This window comes from Agelaius phoeniceus, chromosome W (genome assembly GCF_051311805.1).
Source record: "Agelaius phoeniceus isolate bAgePho1 chromosome W, bAgePho1.hap1, whole genome shotgun sequence".
NCBI lineage: Eukaryota > Metazoa > Chordata > Aves > Passeriformes > Icteridae > Agelaius > Agelaius phoeniceus.
Genome location: NC_135301.1, coordinates 1,865,997 through 1,884,196, shown reverse-complemented (window position 1 = coordinate 1,884,196; position 18,200 = coordinate 1,865,997). Strand labels below are relative to the sequence as shown.

General features: G+C 47.9%; 1 protein-coding gene and 1 long non-coding RNA gene across 3 annotated transcripts; both read right to left on the bottom strand.

The window, feature by feature from the left end:
• Positions 1–8,388: 8,388 nt before the first annotated feature.
• LOC143696610 (SWI/SNF-related matrix-associated actin-dependent regulator of chromatin subfamily A member 5-like) lies at positions 8,389–14,603 on the bottom strand. 2 transcript variants are annotated; one of them, XM_077193192.1, is made up of 7 exons: positions 14,186–14,262; positions 13,681–13,937; positions 13,337–13,447; positions 12,685–12,798; positions 11,944–12,066; positions 10,574–10,706; positions 8,389–9,614 (listed from the first exon to the last, which is right to left on the bottom strand). In XM_077193192.1, the coding sequence occupies exons 2-7, from the start codon at positions 13,849–13,851 to the stop codon at positions 9,439–9,441; spliced, it is 828 nt and encodes a 275-aa protein (XP_077049307.1). In that variant the 5' UTR covers positions 13,852–13,937; positions 14,186–14,262; the 3' UTR covers positions 8,389–9,438. The 2 variants fall into 2 exon arrangements, with proteins under 2 accessions (XP_077049307.1, XP_077049306.1); XM_077193191.1 differs by having other exon boundaries at positions 8,475–9,614; positions 13,681–13,800; positions 14,186–14,603.
• A 222-nt stretch (positions 14,604–14,825) lies between these two features.
• Positions 14,826–16,688, bottom strand: LOC143696611 (uncharacterized). The gene is made up of 3 exons (XR_013186007.1): positions 16,414–16,688; positions 16,173–16,325; positions 14,826–14,925 (listed from the first exon to the last, which is right to left on the bottom strand). It is a non-coding gene; the product is annotated as an uncharacterized LOC143696611 (long non-coding RNA).
• Positions 16,689–18,200: the final 1,512 nt, after the last annotated feature.

Below are 18,200 nucleotides of genomic sequence, written 5' to 3'. Positions count from 1 at the left end.
AGCCCAGCAGGACCCCAAGGAGCAGCTGGCATTGCTGGGAATGGAGGCACGGGCCCTTTGCAGAGGGGCTCAGCAGCAACTCCTGGCTCAGAGCTCCCACACAGCTGCCAGCTGTGGCCCAGCCACCCCAAATCCCTTCCCTCCTCCCCAGCCTGAGGCCATCGGCCATCAGCAGCATCAAAGCCAAGGCCATCTTCCCCCACAGATGTTCAATCCCAGGCAGCAGCCCTCAGAAGTACCTGAAAATCAGTGGGATGGAGTTCGGAGTTTTCCAGGGATCCAGCTGGAAGTGCAGAAGTGATGGAAAGCTTTCCCAGGTAGGTGCCACAGGAGGTGTGCTGAAGACAAAGCTGTGCATCCCTTTCCTGAGAGAAAAGAATTTGTAGAGGCCCCTGCTGAGGCTCTGAAAGGAGCTGAGCTTCTGCAGGGAGAGATGTCCCCCCCTGGGCACAGGGGCTGCCTCAGCTCAGGCTGGGAGCACATCTGGCCACTGCCTTCTCCTGCTCTAAACCATCCACTGGATCTTCTCCATCCTGGAGCTCAGGGGGGTGAAATGGGCTCCATTCCAGGCAGCTCTGGCCAGTGAGCCCAGGGACACCACTGGGCTGAGGGTTCTCAACAGCCACTTCTATGGAATAGAACCCTGGCCTTGGCCCTGTGCTGCTGAGCTTCCTTGGAAGCTCTGCTGGCTCCTGACACAGCTGCTGTCCAAGGCAGCAGCTCTGCATGGGAATGCCCACACTCCATGGGGCACTGGGAGGTTACTGCAGCGGGAATGGAGCAGGGAATTTGGGGCTATGGGTAGAATTCATCAGAACTGGCACAGCTGACAGGGAACCCCAAATCTGGGCACCACACAGAGAACAATCTTTGTCCTGCCCTGTCAGCTCCAACCCCTGGGCTGAGAAGTTTTGGGAATTAAATGGATGGAATGATACAAACCACAGCAAGTGGCATCACCCAGAGGGACAATCCGGGTCCCAGACAATTGCTCCACAATCCACTATGGGGGAAAACACCCTGTGCCTGCCAGGAGCTCTGACTCTGCTTCTCTACCAGCTCCTGAGCAGTGTCAGGGCCACCATGAGGGCCTTAAAATCCAAACAAACCCCCTATCCCACACAGTGAATAATCCAAATAAAGAAATGCATTCTTGTCATCAAAGCTCCAAACTGTGTCAAGAGCTCTGCCAACAAGTTAATGGGATTCCCAAGAATCTCATTAATGCTCTTGGTTTCAGTTTTATGTATTTTTAATCCCTCAGTGGGCAGCCTGTACATCTTATCCTGGGATTTAGAGGCTGAGCAGGGCTGGCTTTGGGTTGACCCCCACCTCTGGCCCAAGCCTGTGCAAACACACCTTGTGCCAGGCTGGGTGAACTCCTCACCTCAGCGTTTCCCTCCTAAATATCCCCTCCTTATCTCTCTGGAGATTCACTGACATTTTGCCCAAACCATGCACTCCTCACCTCCATGTGGCCTCCAAGTGTCCATTCTGTTCCTCACAGGTGCCCTGGTGCCACCGTGTTGGTCCCTTGGCCTTTCTCCAGCCCGAGGCTGCTCCTCTGCTCGCTCTCTGCAGTCTCATCCCACAGGGATCCTCTTCTCCCTTCCCTGCTGGCTGCTGCCAAGGAAGGAGGCCACAGGGAGTCTCCAGTGCTGCCCCCTCAGCCCTGGAGAGTCCTGGCTGTGGGCCCGAGGGGCCTGGGATTTCCCAGGGAAATTGTCTGCTCGTCTCCCTTCAATGACCTCAGCAATTCCCTCCAAAATGCCACCTCACTGCCCCTGACATCCCCTCACATTCCACTGCCCTACACAAACAGTTCTTGGATCCCCTCTAGATCACACCAGGTTTTCAGCCACATGAATGGCATCACCTGTGCCCACTGCTCGTTATTCACCCAACCAAAAGCAAGAGCAAATGTTGGTTGGGCTTTAATAACAACTTGAAAGAACTTTACAGCACAATAAATCACCTTTTTCTTCTGTGGGTTTTTTTTCCCTTCAGCTGCTGGGCTTCCCTGTGAGGATGTGTGCTGAGCTCTGGGTGGAGGGGACTGTCAGGCTGAAGGGCTGTGGGTTTGTGTTCTTCTCCCTGGGCATCAGCCACTGCCCCAATCCCTTTGCCCAGGCTGTTCCCTGTGCCTGTGCTCAGGCTGGGGCAGCACAGGCAGACGCAGCTCTCAGCACTCCCTGCTCCAAACACAGCTCTGGCCTCCGCTGCAATCTGGCTCTGCTGGGAGGTTTGCTCCTAGAGAAATCCAAGAATTGCTCATGGCAATGTGGAGAATCAATCTCCACAAAGGGAGGTAAGGAATAAAATCCTGCTTTGGGAGCCCTTGGGATCTGCAGGGCTGCTGAGGGAAGGGGACATTCCCTGCCTGCAGTGCACACAGCCCCACCTGCAGCAGCCAGCCCAGCCTGCCAGCTGGGCTCTGCCAGCCCCTCTCTGAGCACCCTCCCTGTGCTGCTCCCTCTCGGTGCCTTTGGCAATCCCAGCCTGAGCCGCCCAAAGCTCTGGCTGGCAGCCCAGGGACAAAGGGACGCTCCCAGGGATGGGGCACATTCCCAGCAAACGCTCCCAGCAGGGCCCAGAGGCACCCCTGGAGCTCCTGGCTGGGGCTGGCAGGAGGGCACAGCCCCCAGCTGGGCTGGCAGTGACAGCAGTGACAGCAGCCAAGTGCCACGCTCTGGTGGCACAGCACAGACACCCAGGCCAGCACTGCCCGTGGGAGGGGCACAATGAATGCTGCTCCCTGTGCTGCCCCATGCCAGCAGGAAAGCTCCAGGGGCATGGAAACTCCTGCCCCTTCCCCCCAGCCCAGATGAGCACTCCTCAGCTCCCAACACCCAGTTCTCACCTCCAGCCTGCTCCCGGGGCTGCTGCCACCTTCCTGACAAGGTGCCAAAGGCCCCTGGGCACAGGGCTCCCTCTGTGTCTCAGGGCTTGGGCACGGCAGGGACCAGGCTGCTCCAGCAAGGACAGCCTGGAAGCAGAGCAGATGTCCCAGGGCTGGCAACGGGCTGGGGACAGCAGTTCTGAAACCCAGAGTGCTGAAAACAGCCCCCAAAGTGTTCTATGGTCACACCTTGAACATGGCTCCAAAGGGCAGCAGCTCTGGTGCCAGAGCAGCACCTGCACCATTCCCTGTGCCAGCCCTGGCTCACTGAAAAACAAAACAAATCAACCACACCCAGGCCTTGTTTGCACAATTCCTGATCCAAACCCTCACCTTTCCTGCCCGGCACTGAGGCAAATCTGACACAGCATTGAGAAGTGACCTTTGCTGAGAGCAGCCATCATCCCAGTCCTCCAGCCTTGGCAAGATTGTGCAGTGAATGGACCTCAGCTCTACTCCTAAACCTCAATTTCTGTCAGTTTTTGTTAGAAAGATACTGGACAGGAAATCATGCAGCAGAATTTGCAAATTGCACAAGGAATAACAAGGCCCAGAGCAAAGCCAACCACCCCCATCACTGCTGCACCCCAGTTCTGGGAGAAATGCTGATCTCATTTCTAAATACTGCCCTTCCCTCCCACTCAGTCCTTCCCTGCACATCCCTGCAGAGCATGGACTCCATCTTTTGCTGCCAACAGCACCTCTCCAGCCCAGAGCCCACTGCTCACAGACACAAACTGAGCAAGCCTAAGGCAATGTTCCCAGCAGCAGATGCAATTCCTGAACTCCCTTTTCCCTGGATTCTGAGCCCTTGCAGGAAACTCAGCTCAGCCCAGAGTCTGTTCTGCTTTCCCAGAGGGAAATACAGCCTGATGGGCCCCAGCTCTGGCACCACATTGCCCTTGTTCCTGCTGCCCTGGAAAGGCACAGGCAAAGCCAGTCCCTCAGAGCCCATCCCTGGGCCCCAGGAGAGCTGGAGCTGCTCCCAGATGCCAGGGCCCTGCAGGGCTGTGCTGACACGAGCACAGGCTGACCCCTGTGCCCAGCACCACCCCTCACTCTGCTCCCACGGCTCCCAAATGCTGCCAGCCCTGCCCCTGCCCCTGTGCCAGGGCCGTGCCTGCCCCCAGCCCCAGCAGAGGCTGTCACCCAGCCCTGCACCGGCTGCCAGCCCTGGCAGAGCTGGGCATGCACTGAGAGCTCCCCAAGGAAGGCCCAGAGCAGCCCTGGGCTGCACAGACAATGCCCAAGCTGCCCTCAGGGCACAGCCAGCACCACAGCTCCAGCAGCCCCAGGGAACTCTGGCACTGCCTCTGCACCTCTGCCCTTCTCCAGCAGGCACAGCTGGGGCTGGGCTGGCAGCAATGGCATTGCCATGGCAGCTCATGCCAGCAGAGAGGAAAAGGGGAGCCCTGTGTCCCTCTGACTCACCCCACAGCGTGGGCAGGACCAGAGCCCTCCAGCGCAGAGCCCTGCTGCTGAAGCCTCTTGCCTTTGGCTGCTCCAACACCAAAGCTTCGGGCAAACATGGGAGGAGTTGGATGATTTTTCCTGCCCTGAAAGAGAGGAGAAAAGAAAATTAAGTCCACTGTGGAAGTCCAAGGATCCCAGCTCTCCTAGCTCTGCTCTGCTGGCTCACTATGGGGTTTTACCCAGGAGAGGTGACACCAATTCAAACACAAACGTGTCCTTTGCCAGCACTTTTATTCCTGACTATTTCAGACAATGAAAGGATGCTCATTTTTCATCTTGCATTCTCTGCCTCATTTGAACAGAACCATTTTTATCCCAGAGCCCACGTGGCAGCCATTCCATCCTTTCCCATTGGACTTGGCACAAAGGAAGGGACACCCGGGATGCTGCACCACAAGAAATCCCAAAGAGAATCCCCTCCAAAACCTCCCAGGGAAAGGGTTTTTGCTTTTGGGACACAAGAAAGGCCTTGGGCCATTTGCACCCACATGGAAAGCCCACACTGAGCACTTGCTTTTAAAGATGTTGCACTTGAAGTTACAGACATGGAATTGCTCTGGGATTTGGCATTTCCTGCACCCACACAAACACATTCAAGGAATTAAGCACAGAGTCCTGAAGTTTGGTTATTCCAATGCTGTTTTGGTAGTGCCACTTGACACACCAAAATCCACAGCAACACTTCAAAAAATGCAAAGCAACTTTCACCCCCACAGCCCCCTTCCTTTCCATTTTGCAGTTTTGGGCTCCTCTTAAGAACAGCTTAAAGAAAAGAAGAGAAAAGGCCAGGACCTGCTCCCAGCCAGTGCCCCAGCCACCTGTTTGCCAGAGATTCTCCTTACAGCTGATGGCTTTTCTAAGAAAGCTCCAGCTCAGCCTTATCACAATCCCCTGGCAGCCCTCACCATGAGCCCCAAAGGCCAGGGCACATCTGTGTGCTGCCTCAGGAAGCTCAGGGGCTCTCTGGGGGACAAAGCCTGGTTTGGGCCCAGAGCTGACTCTGCTCCCTGCTGGCTGAACTGTGCAGCTGTGGGATGCAGCTGGGTGCTGCAGGGCAGAGTGTGTCACCCTCTGTGCCAGCCAGGCTCCAAAGGCAGCCCTTGGTGCCCCAGCAGCGCTGCTGGAAGCGCTGGCAGCGCTTGGCACAGATGGGATGGAGCCTTCCCACAGCTCTGTGCCCTGGCACCGAGGCTGGCACAGCAGAGAGGCCGATGGCAGCAGAACAAACCCAGCTGGCTTTCCATGGGCACTGATGGCACTGAGAGCCCCAGGCCAGAGCTGCTCCCTGCCCAGCCCAGGAGCTCCCAGTGCTGCTGCAGGGCACGGGCTCTGAGGGAACCCTGCAGCTGGGACAGGAACGCAGCAGCGACAATTCCCAGGCACAAAGAGATCCCCACCTGCTCCAGCAACTGAACCTCTGGGGCTCAGCCCCACGGGCTGTCCCTGCTCCAGGCAGGAGGAGCCACACAGCCCCCGAGGCTGGGCTCACCCCCTGCCCTGCCAGCAGGAAACAAGGGCTTCATGAAGCTCTGGGGACACCTTCTGTCCCCAGAGGGCTCTGACACAACATCCAGCAGTGTGGATCTTTAATAAAGACACCTCGGACCTATCCTTGCCACACACTCGCCTTTGTTATTGCCTCACAGTCTCTGCTTTAAAATGTTTTGCTATTACAAGTGTTTAAACAAGACTGACCGTGAGCCCTGCACCCTTGCCGTGCTCCAAGCCCGAAGGCAGAGCTGGATATCCTCACACTCATCCAGCCTGAGGGAGCTGCTGCAGCATTTAAAACATTTACAAACCACCCCTGCCCTGAGGCTGTGCAGCCCTGGGAGGTGCCTGGGTGCCAGCCCAGCATTAGAGATGGGACATCAGGAGAGCGAGCAGACAACGCCCACTGCAGCCTCTGCACTCTCGGCGCTGCAGCTGCACGATCCTCACTGCTCAGCGACTCTCAGCTCTGATTCCAGGACTCCCGCCAGGAAACTGAGGGCCCTTTCCAGATGCAAATCCCCACAGAGCCACTGCTCTCCTCTCCACCCACCCTCCTGCTCCACCTTTTACCCCTTTGGTAGCCACCACCCCACCCAGGACACAGAGGAGGCTCTCGGGTGCCAACTGAGACCCAAATCGATCCAGGTGCCTCAGGAAATAAATACAAACCAACTCCTCCCTTCTAGGCTAACAAAATGTCCTGGTGCCCAGTTCCTGTTTCCTAAGGCAAAACCCACGCATCAGGGGAAAATGGCAAGTCCCAAACCCAACCAAACCCGGTTTGGCATCGGTTTCCATCAGGACCGTTCAGGTTTCCCAGTGCCCCTCAGCTGCAGCCACAGGAGCAGCTTCTCTCTGGGACCCAGGGGGGTGGGCACAGGGACACCCATCCCGCTGCTTCCCGGCAAACAGAGCTCAGCCCAGCCCAGAATGGAACAGAACAAATGCAGTTCTTGCCCTTGCCATTTATGTCTGAGCTCTGGCACGCTGTTATTGAGCACAAAACTCCCGAGAGGGGACAGTCTGTAACTACTGCTCTGGATCAAGGATCATCTGTCAGTTCGTGTATGCACTGCACAGCTTTCATAAACAGCACTGTAACAGACACTAGTTTAGACTGTAATACTATAATAGAGACTGTGAAATGTTCAAATGCTTTTACACGTAAGGAACTCAGAAAATGGTGTCAGATAATGAGGTGATTTCCCACAGCTGGGGACAATCTTATCTGAAACACAAGATAACAGAAACAGAAACCAGAGCACTGAAAAAAAAAAGGAAAAATTTACTGACCCTCGTTATCAAATAACGAGGGAGTGAAAATAAAACAGGATGGCACCACAGGAAGAAATAAAGTATATTGGTTTAATCCACAAGATGGCGCGAAGGTTCCAACCAAGCAAAAGAACATCTAAACTGAAAAGGACTCTTGGAATATGTATAAACTCTAATGAATATGCACACCCCACTGCAATGGAACAGAATCTAGAGAACACGGTTTAAGGGAACCGGGTGCTCCTGGCAAACAGCCAAGCACCCCAGTGCTGCCTTTTATCCCTTAACAAACGTGTAAAAATTCTAGAGAGTGAACTCTGTTTCTCACCCAATAAAACGCTGTTCCCGCAGCTGGGACGAGCCCCACCTTCATTCCACGGCACACGATCCCAGAGAGCCGCAAGGCCCGGGACAGAGCCGTGCCACCCGCAGCGGGTCCCACGCAGCAGCGCCCAAAGCAGCCCCGGCCCCCTGTAGGTGCCCCCGGCCCCGGTGCCCCCGGCCCAGCTCCCTCCCCTCCGGCCGCTCACCTGAGGGCACCGCCCGCTGCCTCCCGGCGCTGCTGCCGAGCCGAGGGCATTGTCCCCGCTCCTGGCCCAAAGGCCGCGTTCTGCGCTGCAGGGCGCGCTCCGGGGGACGCGGGGCCGGGCAGGGACAGGGTGAGCCGGGCTGCGGCGGCTGTCCCAGCGCTCTGTCCCCTCCCGGGGCTCAGGCCGGGGAGCGGGGCCCTGCCAGCGGCCGCCATTGCAGCGCGGAGCAGAGTCAGGTACGGCCGGGGACAGCCGAGTGTGGCCGAGTGGAGCCGACAACAGCCGAGTGTGGCCGAGTGGAGCCGACAACGGCCGAGTGGAGCCGACAACAGCCGAGTGTGGCCGAGTGGAGCCGACAACAGCCGAGTGTGGCCGAGTGGAGCCGACAACAGCCGAGTGTGGCCGAGTGGAGCCGACAACAGCCGAGTGCGGCCGAGTGGAGCCGACAACAGCCGAGTGCGGCCGAGTGGAGCCGACAACAGCCGAGTCTGGCCGAGTGTGGCCGACGACAGCCGAGTGTGGCCGACAGCAGCCGACAACAGCCGAGCCTACCCGAACGGCCGACTCTGGCCGCGATTTGCCGAATCCATCCGAGTTTAGCTGAGGTGAACTGAACGGAACGCGACGGAACCGCGTTCAGCCCAACCGAACTAGATAAGCCCGACCGAACTAAATAAGCCGAACCAACCTGAACATTACGGCGTCGCTCACTCACCCATCTCTCAGTGTGGGCAGGCACCCTCAGCTCTAAGGAGCCGTGCAGAGCGAGTGCTCCGTCCCTTGGGAAGCACGGAGTGATCAGCCCCAGGGACAGGAAAGTACAGACAAATGCCGTGGTCAGCCCTGAGGATTCAGGAGGATTCCGAGCCAGTGGCCTAGAACCTGCCACAATTCTATCTACAATTGCAATGTAATTACGGTGGGACAGTGCAAGGCTGGAGTTCAGAGAGCTCGGCCGTTCCACCGGGGCTGGGGACATGACTGAGGGGGTTTTGTGTCAGTCTGATGGCCCTGAGCAGCATCAAGAACCAAAAGGAAATTTTACAGAAATGTTTTGAGATGGACTGCCCCAAAAACTTGGGCTGCTTCTAGGGGGACAAAAGATTGAAAAAGCTTTCTGTTGAATTCCTGTCAGAAAGTCCAGACCCACTGGTTCAGCTATGGAAGGGATGGATATGATGCACCACAGAAAGAGACAAAAGCAGAAATGTTAAAAGGTCTATCTCCCATCCTTCCCCAAGACTGTTGGATCAGTCTTTTTTAAGTGCTCTCTAATCTGATGTTTCTAACTCCCTCTGTCTTCTGCCATCTCTACCTGTTTCTACTTTACTCCAATTCTCTCCACCTGTTTTCCTATGTTTCTCTCCCCCCTATTGCTCTACCCACCTACCTCTCTCCCTTCTCTTCCTCCATTTCTCTCTCTCCCTCTCTCTATCCCTCTCCATCCCTTTATCTCCCCCATTTCTCCCTCTCTCCATCCCCCTCTCTCCATTTCTCTCTCTCTCTCTTAATTTCAGTTCCACGTGTCCAGAAGGAACTGTGCTCCTCCCCAAGGCCTGTACTATGTGGAGTTACACAGCGCTCTGAACTGTGTGCTGTAATACAGAAGACTGTTACAAACACCAGGGTAGACCATAGCTAAGGGTGTCATCACAGCACTTCCATGGGATGGAAAAGCCATAGGAAGAAATTGCTGAGTGTTATGCAAAGAGACCAATGTCATGCCCAAGATGTCTTCATACATCAGCAGCACTGGTCAGACAGGGGTCATGCATCTCCCCTCACTGGCACCAGGAAAAAAAAAAAGAAACTGAGCAAACCCACCTTTGTATCGAGAGCCTTTTTTATGCTGATTCGTCTCTGAATTCTAGCTTCTCCTCTTTCAATCTGAGCCATGATCTTCTCTATGTCTTGGAGTTCATTGCATCTTTCCCAGAACACAGCTAAGAAAAGAACAACTTCTTAGTATCTTATCATGCATTGTAAAAGTCAGGGGTTTAACCTTAAAAAAAGGATGTTAGCTGTTCCTTCCTTTTACCAGAGCTTACTGCTGTGTAACAACAGACATGCCTTGAGCTGGTAAGAAACCTTCCCTTCCAGCTACCATGTGCTGCAGTAGTACAAATGCTGTTTTGAAGAGGGTAGATATAGGAATCTTCAGTTTAAGTGAGGTACAATACAGGCCAGTAAGACTTTTGTGTGTCAGTCTCCTCAAAGGAAACAAAGCTTCTTCAAATGAAAACAGATGTAACAGAATACAGTTTTATCAATAGAAGCAAGAGGGCAACTGAGTGCCTGAAGACAAGCAAGTGCCTGAAAGACCATTAGGTGTTTAAATAAGGGGTTTTTGTACAAGATTTTTGCACATTTTCAACTTGCTCTATACCTTTAGAAATGTAGTGCCAGGACTTTGCAGCTACACTACGGTGGAAAAAAATCTCTTCTAATGCGAGGTTAAGACTCAGGTTACCAGTGGTGGCTGTAGGTTCAATCGTGATGTATTTACTGAGTTCTGCTCTCGAGGAGGAGGTAAAGGTTAACTTCTCATTAATGAATACAAGGAAAAGGGAAATCTCTTCAGCTAAGCAGTGTTTCTCAGCATTTCCCTTTGCAAAAATTAACAAGAACTGAAGACAGTGCTACCCAGTTAGATTCAGGATACAGTGAAGTGGCTCAGCAGGAGTTTAGGTGTGCATTTTAGTACAGCCTTAGTTGTGCAGGCAGTAATGATGGTAAAAGACAGAGCAGCAGATCCAAAATACATCAATATAATTCTACCCCAAAAATCTTAGAACAGCAGTGTAAGAAATTCTCAGCAGTAGGATGTTACCATGTTCTCAGGCAGTTCAAATGAGCCAAGCAGAGTTAGATACTCTCAGAGCTGAGTACAGAATTAAGTTACCTGAATACTCAATGACTTCCTCTGGGGTTTTTCCTTCGACTTCTCGTGCTATATTTTCAATGTCATCACGGCCCCACTTCTCATTGGCTTTGAGGAACTGGTTGAAATCTCTCTTATTCCAGTTAGTGAAGCCCTATACAGCAATCAAGAGGAAACATTGCACAGAGGTTCAGGATTTGTCCATCTCCAAATTTGATTCAACTGGTTTCTTGAAATTGCCTGTAACACTTCCATCATTCCACAGTGTTAAACCTTTTCTTTCTCTGCAGTTTAATTTAGTAGAACTCTTTTTATACTGCAGTCACTGTAGTCTCTCTATTTCAATACTGCAAAATGACTAGCACTAGTTCTTTATTTACCTAGTAATTTCTGGTAAGTTTTCAGCTGAAAAATTAATCCCTCCTCCTAATAGTCTCTCTGTGGGATTACTTTCTAAGAAAAAAAAATTGCTCAAGTGAAAGTAGTGTAATGGCTTTTGTTTTGTCAAAAAGGCCCCCCAAGTGCCTCACAGACACCCTCAGCCATTGCATCATTGCAGTGACCGCTGCATGGTCACTCTCCCTCAGAAGGACTAAAGCCACCTTGTGATGGTGATTTTCAGCAGAGACACAAGTAGCACTGCTGAAGTCATGAGCTAAAGTAGGTTCATTTCATATTACCAGTAGCTTTTACAAGTAGTGGGAAGTAGCAAGTTCTGCCAGCCATGTTGTGATTTAGCCACAGCTTACTGGACTGTACTGATTCCTGACCTCTGTGATTCTGGTGTCTCCACAGTGAGCTGTTCCAGCTCATTACTACGCAAGCAAGAAATCCTGTCCTGTAATTCCGATCCCCTGCCAAAATACAACGTGTAAATAAAATATCCAAATAAGGCATATCAAGCATTCACCTGGTTTTAAATTATTTAAATATACAGGCTTCCTAATTATATACTTATTCAGCTCACACCCTCTTTTAGTGAGGGGAACTATCCACTACCAGATGTGGTTTAGGAAAACTGACTGTTCAGACCCCAGGATTCACTTCCATAAGGGTGTGAAACTGAGGCAGAATATGTGCATTAAATCATGTGGAATGCAGCACACCCAGCTCTGCAGCCATTCTGCAAGGTTTCATGGAAAGACATCACAGTCTATAGTGAATGCCAGACTAGGATTCAGGAGAATCCTTGGTGCACATTCCTCAAAGATATCCTATGACATAGGCCTATGACAAACCTAATGCTGGAAACTCTTTTCAGTCTGAACCAAACTGTGCAGATGTGTTAACTACGGCACATGCCGATCAGTGACCAAGAAATGCTCCCATAATGCTGTGAAACACAAAACAAGCTTTGGCTGATTTCAGTCTCACTGAAGAACCAACAATACCTGGGTTAGAAGTTTCTCTTTTTCTTCCAGTTCTTCATCATTAAGAGGTTCAGCCTCATCAATCTTAAGCTGCTCTTCCTTTTGTGCTTGGGCTGCATTTGGGAGATCAGGATTACGAGGTACCTGAAAGGTTTTGCACTTTATAAAACTGAATTAATTTTTCACAGATAATTACTAATTGTCACCTTTTTGTTAATATAACCTAATAGCTTCGACAGCTGAACATGATTTTATTTCATTTAAATTACTGTGAAAGGCTGGAAAAGTACTTATTCTCCTACTGTTGCATTAAACTGTTCCATTGCAAGAATTTAGAGAATAACACAGAAGGGACTGGACCTTAAAGATCACCTCTTTTCCAAGCCCCTGCTATGGGCAGGGCCACCTTCTGCTTAGACAAGGATGCTCAAAGGCTCGTCCAACGTGGCCTTGAACACTTCCAAGCAAGTGGAATGTGGGTCATCCACAGCTTCTCTGGGCAAATTGTGCCAGTGCCTCACCACACTCACAGTGAAGAATTTCCTTCCAATATCCAACCCAAACCTGCCCTCTGTCAGTTTAAAGCTGCTCCCTTGTAAAAAGTCCCTTTTCAGCTTTCCTGCAAGCCCCCTCTAGGTACTGAAAGGCTGCAATTTGGTTGCTCCAGAGCCTTTGCTTCTCCAGACTGAACAATCCCAACTCTCAGCCTTTCCTCCTAAGAGAGGTGCTCCAGCCCTCTGGTCAAGGAAATTCTTCAGTTACCTTGTAACCAATTGTTTTCCTGTCGTAGAGAATCTCTTTTTCCAACAGTTCAAACAGGCGAGGAGGAAAGAACTGGAAGTCCTGTACATTTGGCTGTTTTGGAGGCCGTGGAGCCTGAAACACAAAGCTTGCATTTGCTCCCTTTCACATCCAGAATCTGCTTGCTTGTAAGAAGTAATTTAAGTTTATGAGCAAACAAAAAGCATTATTGTTACAAAAATGCACTGTCTTAACTTGGGGGGAAAAAAGTCACACCATGCAAGACACACCAACCACCACAAAGAATTCTAAAAGTAAAAGAGCAGTGAGAGAAGGGGAAGAGAGGTCTTTTGGGAGGAGGTGGCTGGTGAAAAAGTCACACGTGTTTAAAGCATTAATCTTCCACAGGAAAATTTACAGCTGCTTAAATAAGAACTAGAAAAAACTTGATCTTAGCCTCCCTAACGTCTTACAAGTTTCATACTGTTCTTATTTTTTCTCACAGAAGTTTGTCTCAAGTCTTTTGGAAATTTTTTCTAAATTTAGATAGTCCCTCCACTTTATAAAAGTGAACAGAGCAGTTTTTATGACTCAAGACCTATTTGTTGCTTAGAGCTTCAGCCATTTACCATACATATTGAAAAAATTTATTTCTTTTGATTAGTCAACTCACCTTGGGTGCTTTTGGTTCACTGACTCGAAGAGCCTCTCTGAAGTAAGCATCCACAGCATAATTGGCTTTTCTTTCTCTTTTAGGGGGTTCAATCCACTCTGTAAATGCCAACTATAAAAACAAAACCCATCACCCCCAAAACCAAAAATTAAGTCTTGCAAGATCATGAGACCAGCTACAAGTTTTATGTAAAATTAGATCTACATCTACTTCATTATAAGTGTTATAAGTGTTATTTAAACTATTTTCATAGGTGACACTGTATTTTACCCAATACCTCTTAAATAAGTATGACTAAAACATGCAATTCAGGGCATTCCTCCAAAAGAAACTTAAAACATTACCTTCTGTTTTTCTCTGTAGTCTTCCCCTTCAAAATTATACACGCTAGATTCAGTATCCATAGTAAAATTCCTAAGGGAGCTTTCACCCATCTTTGAAAGTTTTTCGTTCATTTCCGCAGTCTTGGACAGGGGATACAGAAAAGAATAGTAGCCATTTGGATGGTACTTCATTATTTAACATCTCATTCCCAGATAGAACGGGAGCCATTTTGGAAGGCACGTCATTATTAAACACCTCATTCCAGAAAGGAGCCACTCTGAAAGGTACTTCATGTTAAAACATCCCATTGCCAGAAAGAAGAGGAGCCATTCTAGAAGGTACTTGACTATAAAACATCTTATTGACAACATCAGAAAAAACAGACACGATTGAGTAACACAAAAACCCTCTACAGCAAAAACCCCTTTTCTCTCCAGCTTGGAACCAAGTTATCATCCAGAGACTCACTATCTTGCCATCACATTCAAATCTACAGGTGAGCTTCCCCTTTTCAAACCTTCTCACCTTCTTTGCCCCTCTTTCCAAAATGTGATCAATATCTTCATCTGTAATCTCACTATCCTTTGAAGCAAACACGTGTGTTGCTCCATGTCTGATCATTTGCAGCATTTCATCCTTTCCAAGTTTATTCAGGTTTTGATCCACCAATCTTCCTAAAGATAAAAATGCTTGAGGATAGCAACTCACTGAAGAGTTTATGTTATGGAAGGAGCAATACAGGATTTTCTCCCCCTTATATTTCCACATACAAACTACATATTACTGATTCCAAGCAAGTCAACTAAGGTTACCTTACTTTTCTCTGTCTATTAGAAAAAGGAAAGGCATTCATTTAAATTTAAAGTGAAAGAAGAAACTGAGTGCTTTAAAAAGTCAAATCTGACTATATCCCACTAGGCAGGTAAGCAAAAAGTTAGTGAGGAAATGCCTACTCCTACAGTAAAACAAATTTCCAAGTGGATGAGGCCTTTGCACATGAACTCCCTTCAGAATTCAGATGAGGCAAAAGCAACACTCCCACTGGTTCTTACTGGCTGATTGCACCATGATTTACAATGGGAGAAGAAGGGAATTTCATCCTAGATCCGAAGTGCCTTCATATAACACTTGCCTTGCTGGATGACTATGGAATCCAGGTGCAGTTTCATTTCTGCACGCTCCACTATCCTTTCCTCCACGGTATTGTCTGTAATAAACCTGAACACACGGACAGTCTTGGTCTGCCCAATTCTGTGCGCTCGATCCTGCCCAAAACAGTAACAAAAAAGTCAGCACTTGCCTTCCAGCATGACTACATAATGAGGTTTAAGATTTTCATTATTTACAGCACACAAATTTACAAAACAGAACAGCACAGGTTACTAAAATGTTTACAGCTATCCATGGCTACCCAAGATATTACATTTTTATCTACATTGCAGGTTTGGGGTTTTTTTTTTTCAATAACACTGACAGTGAGTGTGTCTCTATGTGTCATAGCTAAAAAACAGCAGGATTTGGGGTTTTTCATTAAATCACACACAGAGGAGAAGATTTGGATGCTTCTGACCTTAAGCAACCTTCTGTAGAATCAAAGCATGAAGAAATCATCTCTCTGCTGACCAAAAGCTGCCTTTCTCAAAATCCTTCAGTAGTGCCATGAATAGTTCAAGAAAAATACAATAACCCTGCCTCTCCTGACTAGTGAAACATGAACCACTGTGAGAATCAGTATTCTCAACACACACCTGTAGTGGTAGCTGGTACTGCCTCATTTGAGCTATTAGACACCAGTTCCTTCATTCTTTTGAAGTGATTTTTGCTAGAGTACTTGAGACCCACAGGTTAACTGAAATAATTTAAGACATTTCCAAGACTTCTCTCTGAAAGGCCTCATTTGTCAAAAAAAAAAAAACCAAAAAAAACCCCAACCAAAAATCCAAAAATCCACTGGCAGTTTTTAGATAGCTTTGCTTTCTTAGGTGGTCACTAATGTCCTTGACATGTATCCAGGATGGAGATGCATCCACATCTACTTAAAAAAACCCCTAAGGATAGTTACTAAAATGAGATCCTTTCATTACCATCACCATAAAAGCAGTTTTTGAAAACTTTAATTCAACTTTTCTTTATCTCATTTTCAAGATCGCAGGAAAAACAGTGAAAACACATTCACCTCCACTCCCCACAACAGCTTTATAGTTTTGGGATTAACAACCTAGATTTAATTCATTTTTACTTACTCAAGTAGGCTATTTGCATTAAACAATACTATGAGGTGTAGCACACACCCAGCATTTCCCACTACATAAAACACTGTATAACCCAAATGTGACTGAGGACTAATGGTTCCACACAGTGGAAGCTGCACTTGAACTGAAAATTAGTCTTACAAATCCTGCTCCTGTGCTAAAATGGGAAAATACCAATTTATTTTGGAAGTACACATTTCTAGCAAAGTACTGTGAGAAAAAGAAAAACAAAACCCCATAATTTCCATCTGGAATCTTACCATAGCCTGGAGATCTACTTGTGGATTCCAGTCTGAATCAAAGAGAATTACAACATCAGCAGTAGCCAGATCGATTCCAAGACCTCCTGCTCGTGTACTCAACATGAACACAAATTTTGAGCTGTCAGGATCATTGAATGCATTAATGGAAGCCTAAATCAATGAAAAGAATGTATCAGTTAAACAAAATGTTTTACAAGTAGTATTTTTACATAAATACAATCCCTGAAGTTGTAAATACCTGTCGCTCATTGTGAGGAGTTTGTCCATCCAGTCTGCAATATTCGTAATTTCTCCACATACAGTAATCTTCCAAAATATCTAGAACTCTTGTCATCTGCCTGAAGATTAGAACCCTTGAGCCTGTTTGGGTAAAAAGGTTTCTTATGCTTTCACCAAAATGTAAGATTAAACAAACTCTCCAAGTCTGCACTACCAGAAAAGGAAGGAGGGCAATTCCATGTACTAAGAAGAAAAGTCGTTTGAATTTCAGACCCAAACTACAATGCAGGGCTGCAGCTGCTGCTGTCACAGCACATCCATGCCATAGGACACGTTTGTCTTACCCTGATATGTCACTGTCTAATTAATGGCTGGCTTCTCCTTTTCATTTTGTGTTGTACTCCTCAAGAAAAAGTTCCCAGACATGGCAGAGTAAGATGGTAGCACAAATATAAAAACATTATCAAGTATAAATAATAAAATTTTGAAGTATTTGATTGTTTTGGATTTAAGATCTCTAGAAATAAAGTGAATTCTTCTTAAGTACTTGTCAGTTTACTGCCAAGAACAACTTAAATAAAAAAAAAAAGAAAAGGTTCAGTACTTTATGCATATACACTCAGCCATTTCCAGTCTACTGGAGAAATTTAAGTAAAACACAGGATATAACAAAGTTTCTACTTCCTTTTGTCCTTTGGACTCAAGGGTTAATACTGAACTCTCTTGTTTAAGATGCTAATTTGATTTGAGACCAGTCCAGTATTAATTACAACACCTCATCAATAAACCTGATATCAGGAAGAAACCAAGATCAAAAAAGCACAGTAACCACTGAATTGCTTGGTTTTCAGTCTTGAGTTATACAGTCACAGCTGCTTGGATGATACCTAGATACAAAGTACAGTTTACTTCTATACTACAGAAGGTTGAGGTTTGGACGTGGTTTTGTTTTCCTGCAAAGTGTCCCCACTCACAAACCTACATCCAACTTCTTTAGCAAAGTTACTACTGTAAGCATACTCAAAAAATAGTGAGCTAAAAATTTATTCCAGTGTCAAAAACTCTGTTGCAAGTGACTTTTACAGTAATCCATTTCAAAGCTCAAATAACTTTAAAACAACTCAAGAGTTCCCCCATGTCTGAGTGTTTATAGAATACACAGAAAAACCTCAGGTACTGTTCAAAATCACATCCAGCAAGAAAGACCAACATTTCACACAGGATTTGACTTGAGCTATGTATGAGGACTCTGAATCTGAAATGGTCCTTCATGGCAAATCAAAGGCGTGGCTAAAATACTACATAATTATATTTCAGATAGCTAAGAAAACTATGAAAGAAAATCTAAAGCCCCAATCAAATGATGTTTTTATGGTGTGAACTTAGCTGCGATGAAAAAGTGGGAAAAAAAAAGAAATCAAAACACTTCAACACAAAAAGCCATAATGGACTATTGATCCAAGCTGGTATCATACTAGAAACCAACAGTAATCCTGGCTAAAGTCCGCTGGGTTTTGCTCAGAATACACAAAAATATTACTGAACCAAAAAACTCTCAAAACCCCAGAAAGGAGATGTATACCTTGTTCTTTCAACTTAGGCAGCAATTTGTCTAGAAGTACCATTTTGCCACTGTTAGTGACCAAGTGCATGTCTGTTGTGTAAGGTGGGCCAGGCTCTGCTCCATCAAAGAGGTACGGGTGATTGCAGCATTTCCGCAGCTGCATCAGGATGTTCAGCAGTCTCATCTTGTCCAGCTTCCCAGCTGAGTTCAGGATATCTATATCCTTCATCAGGATTCGGGTA

Excerpts from the sequence above, each read along its gene's own strand:
- LOC143696610 (XM_077193191.1), bottom strand. The coding sequence starts at position 14,428 with ATGTGGAAATATAAGGGGGAGAAAATCCTGTATTGCTCCTTCCATAAC. Across the intron at positions 12,799-13,336 it reads GTGAACCAAAAGCACCCAAG|GCTCCACGGCCTCCAAAACA; the intron begins GTGAGTTGACTA and ends TTTGTGTTTCAG. Across the intron at positions 12,067-12,684 it reads GGAAAACAATTGGTTACAAG|GTACCTCGTAATCCTGATCT; the intron begins GTAACTGAAGAA and ends AAAACCTTTCAG.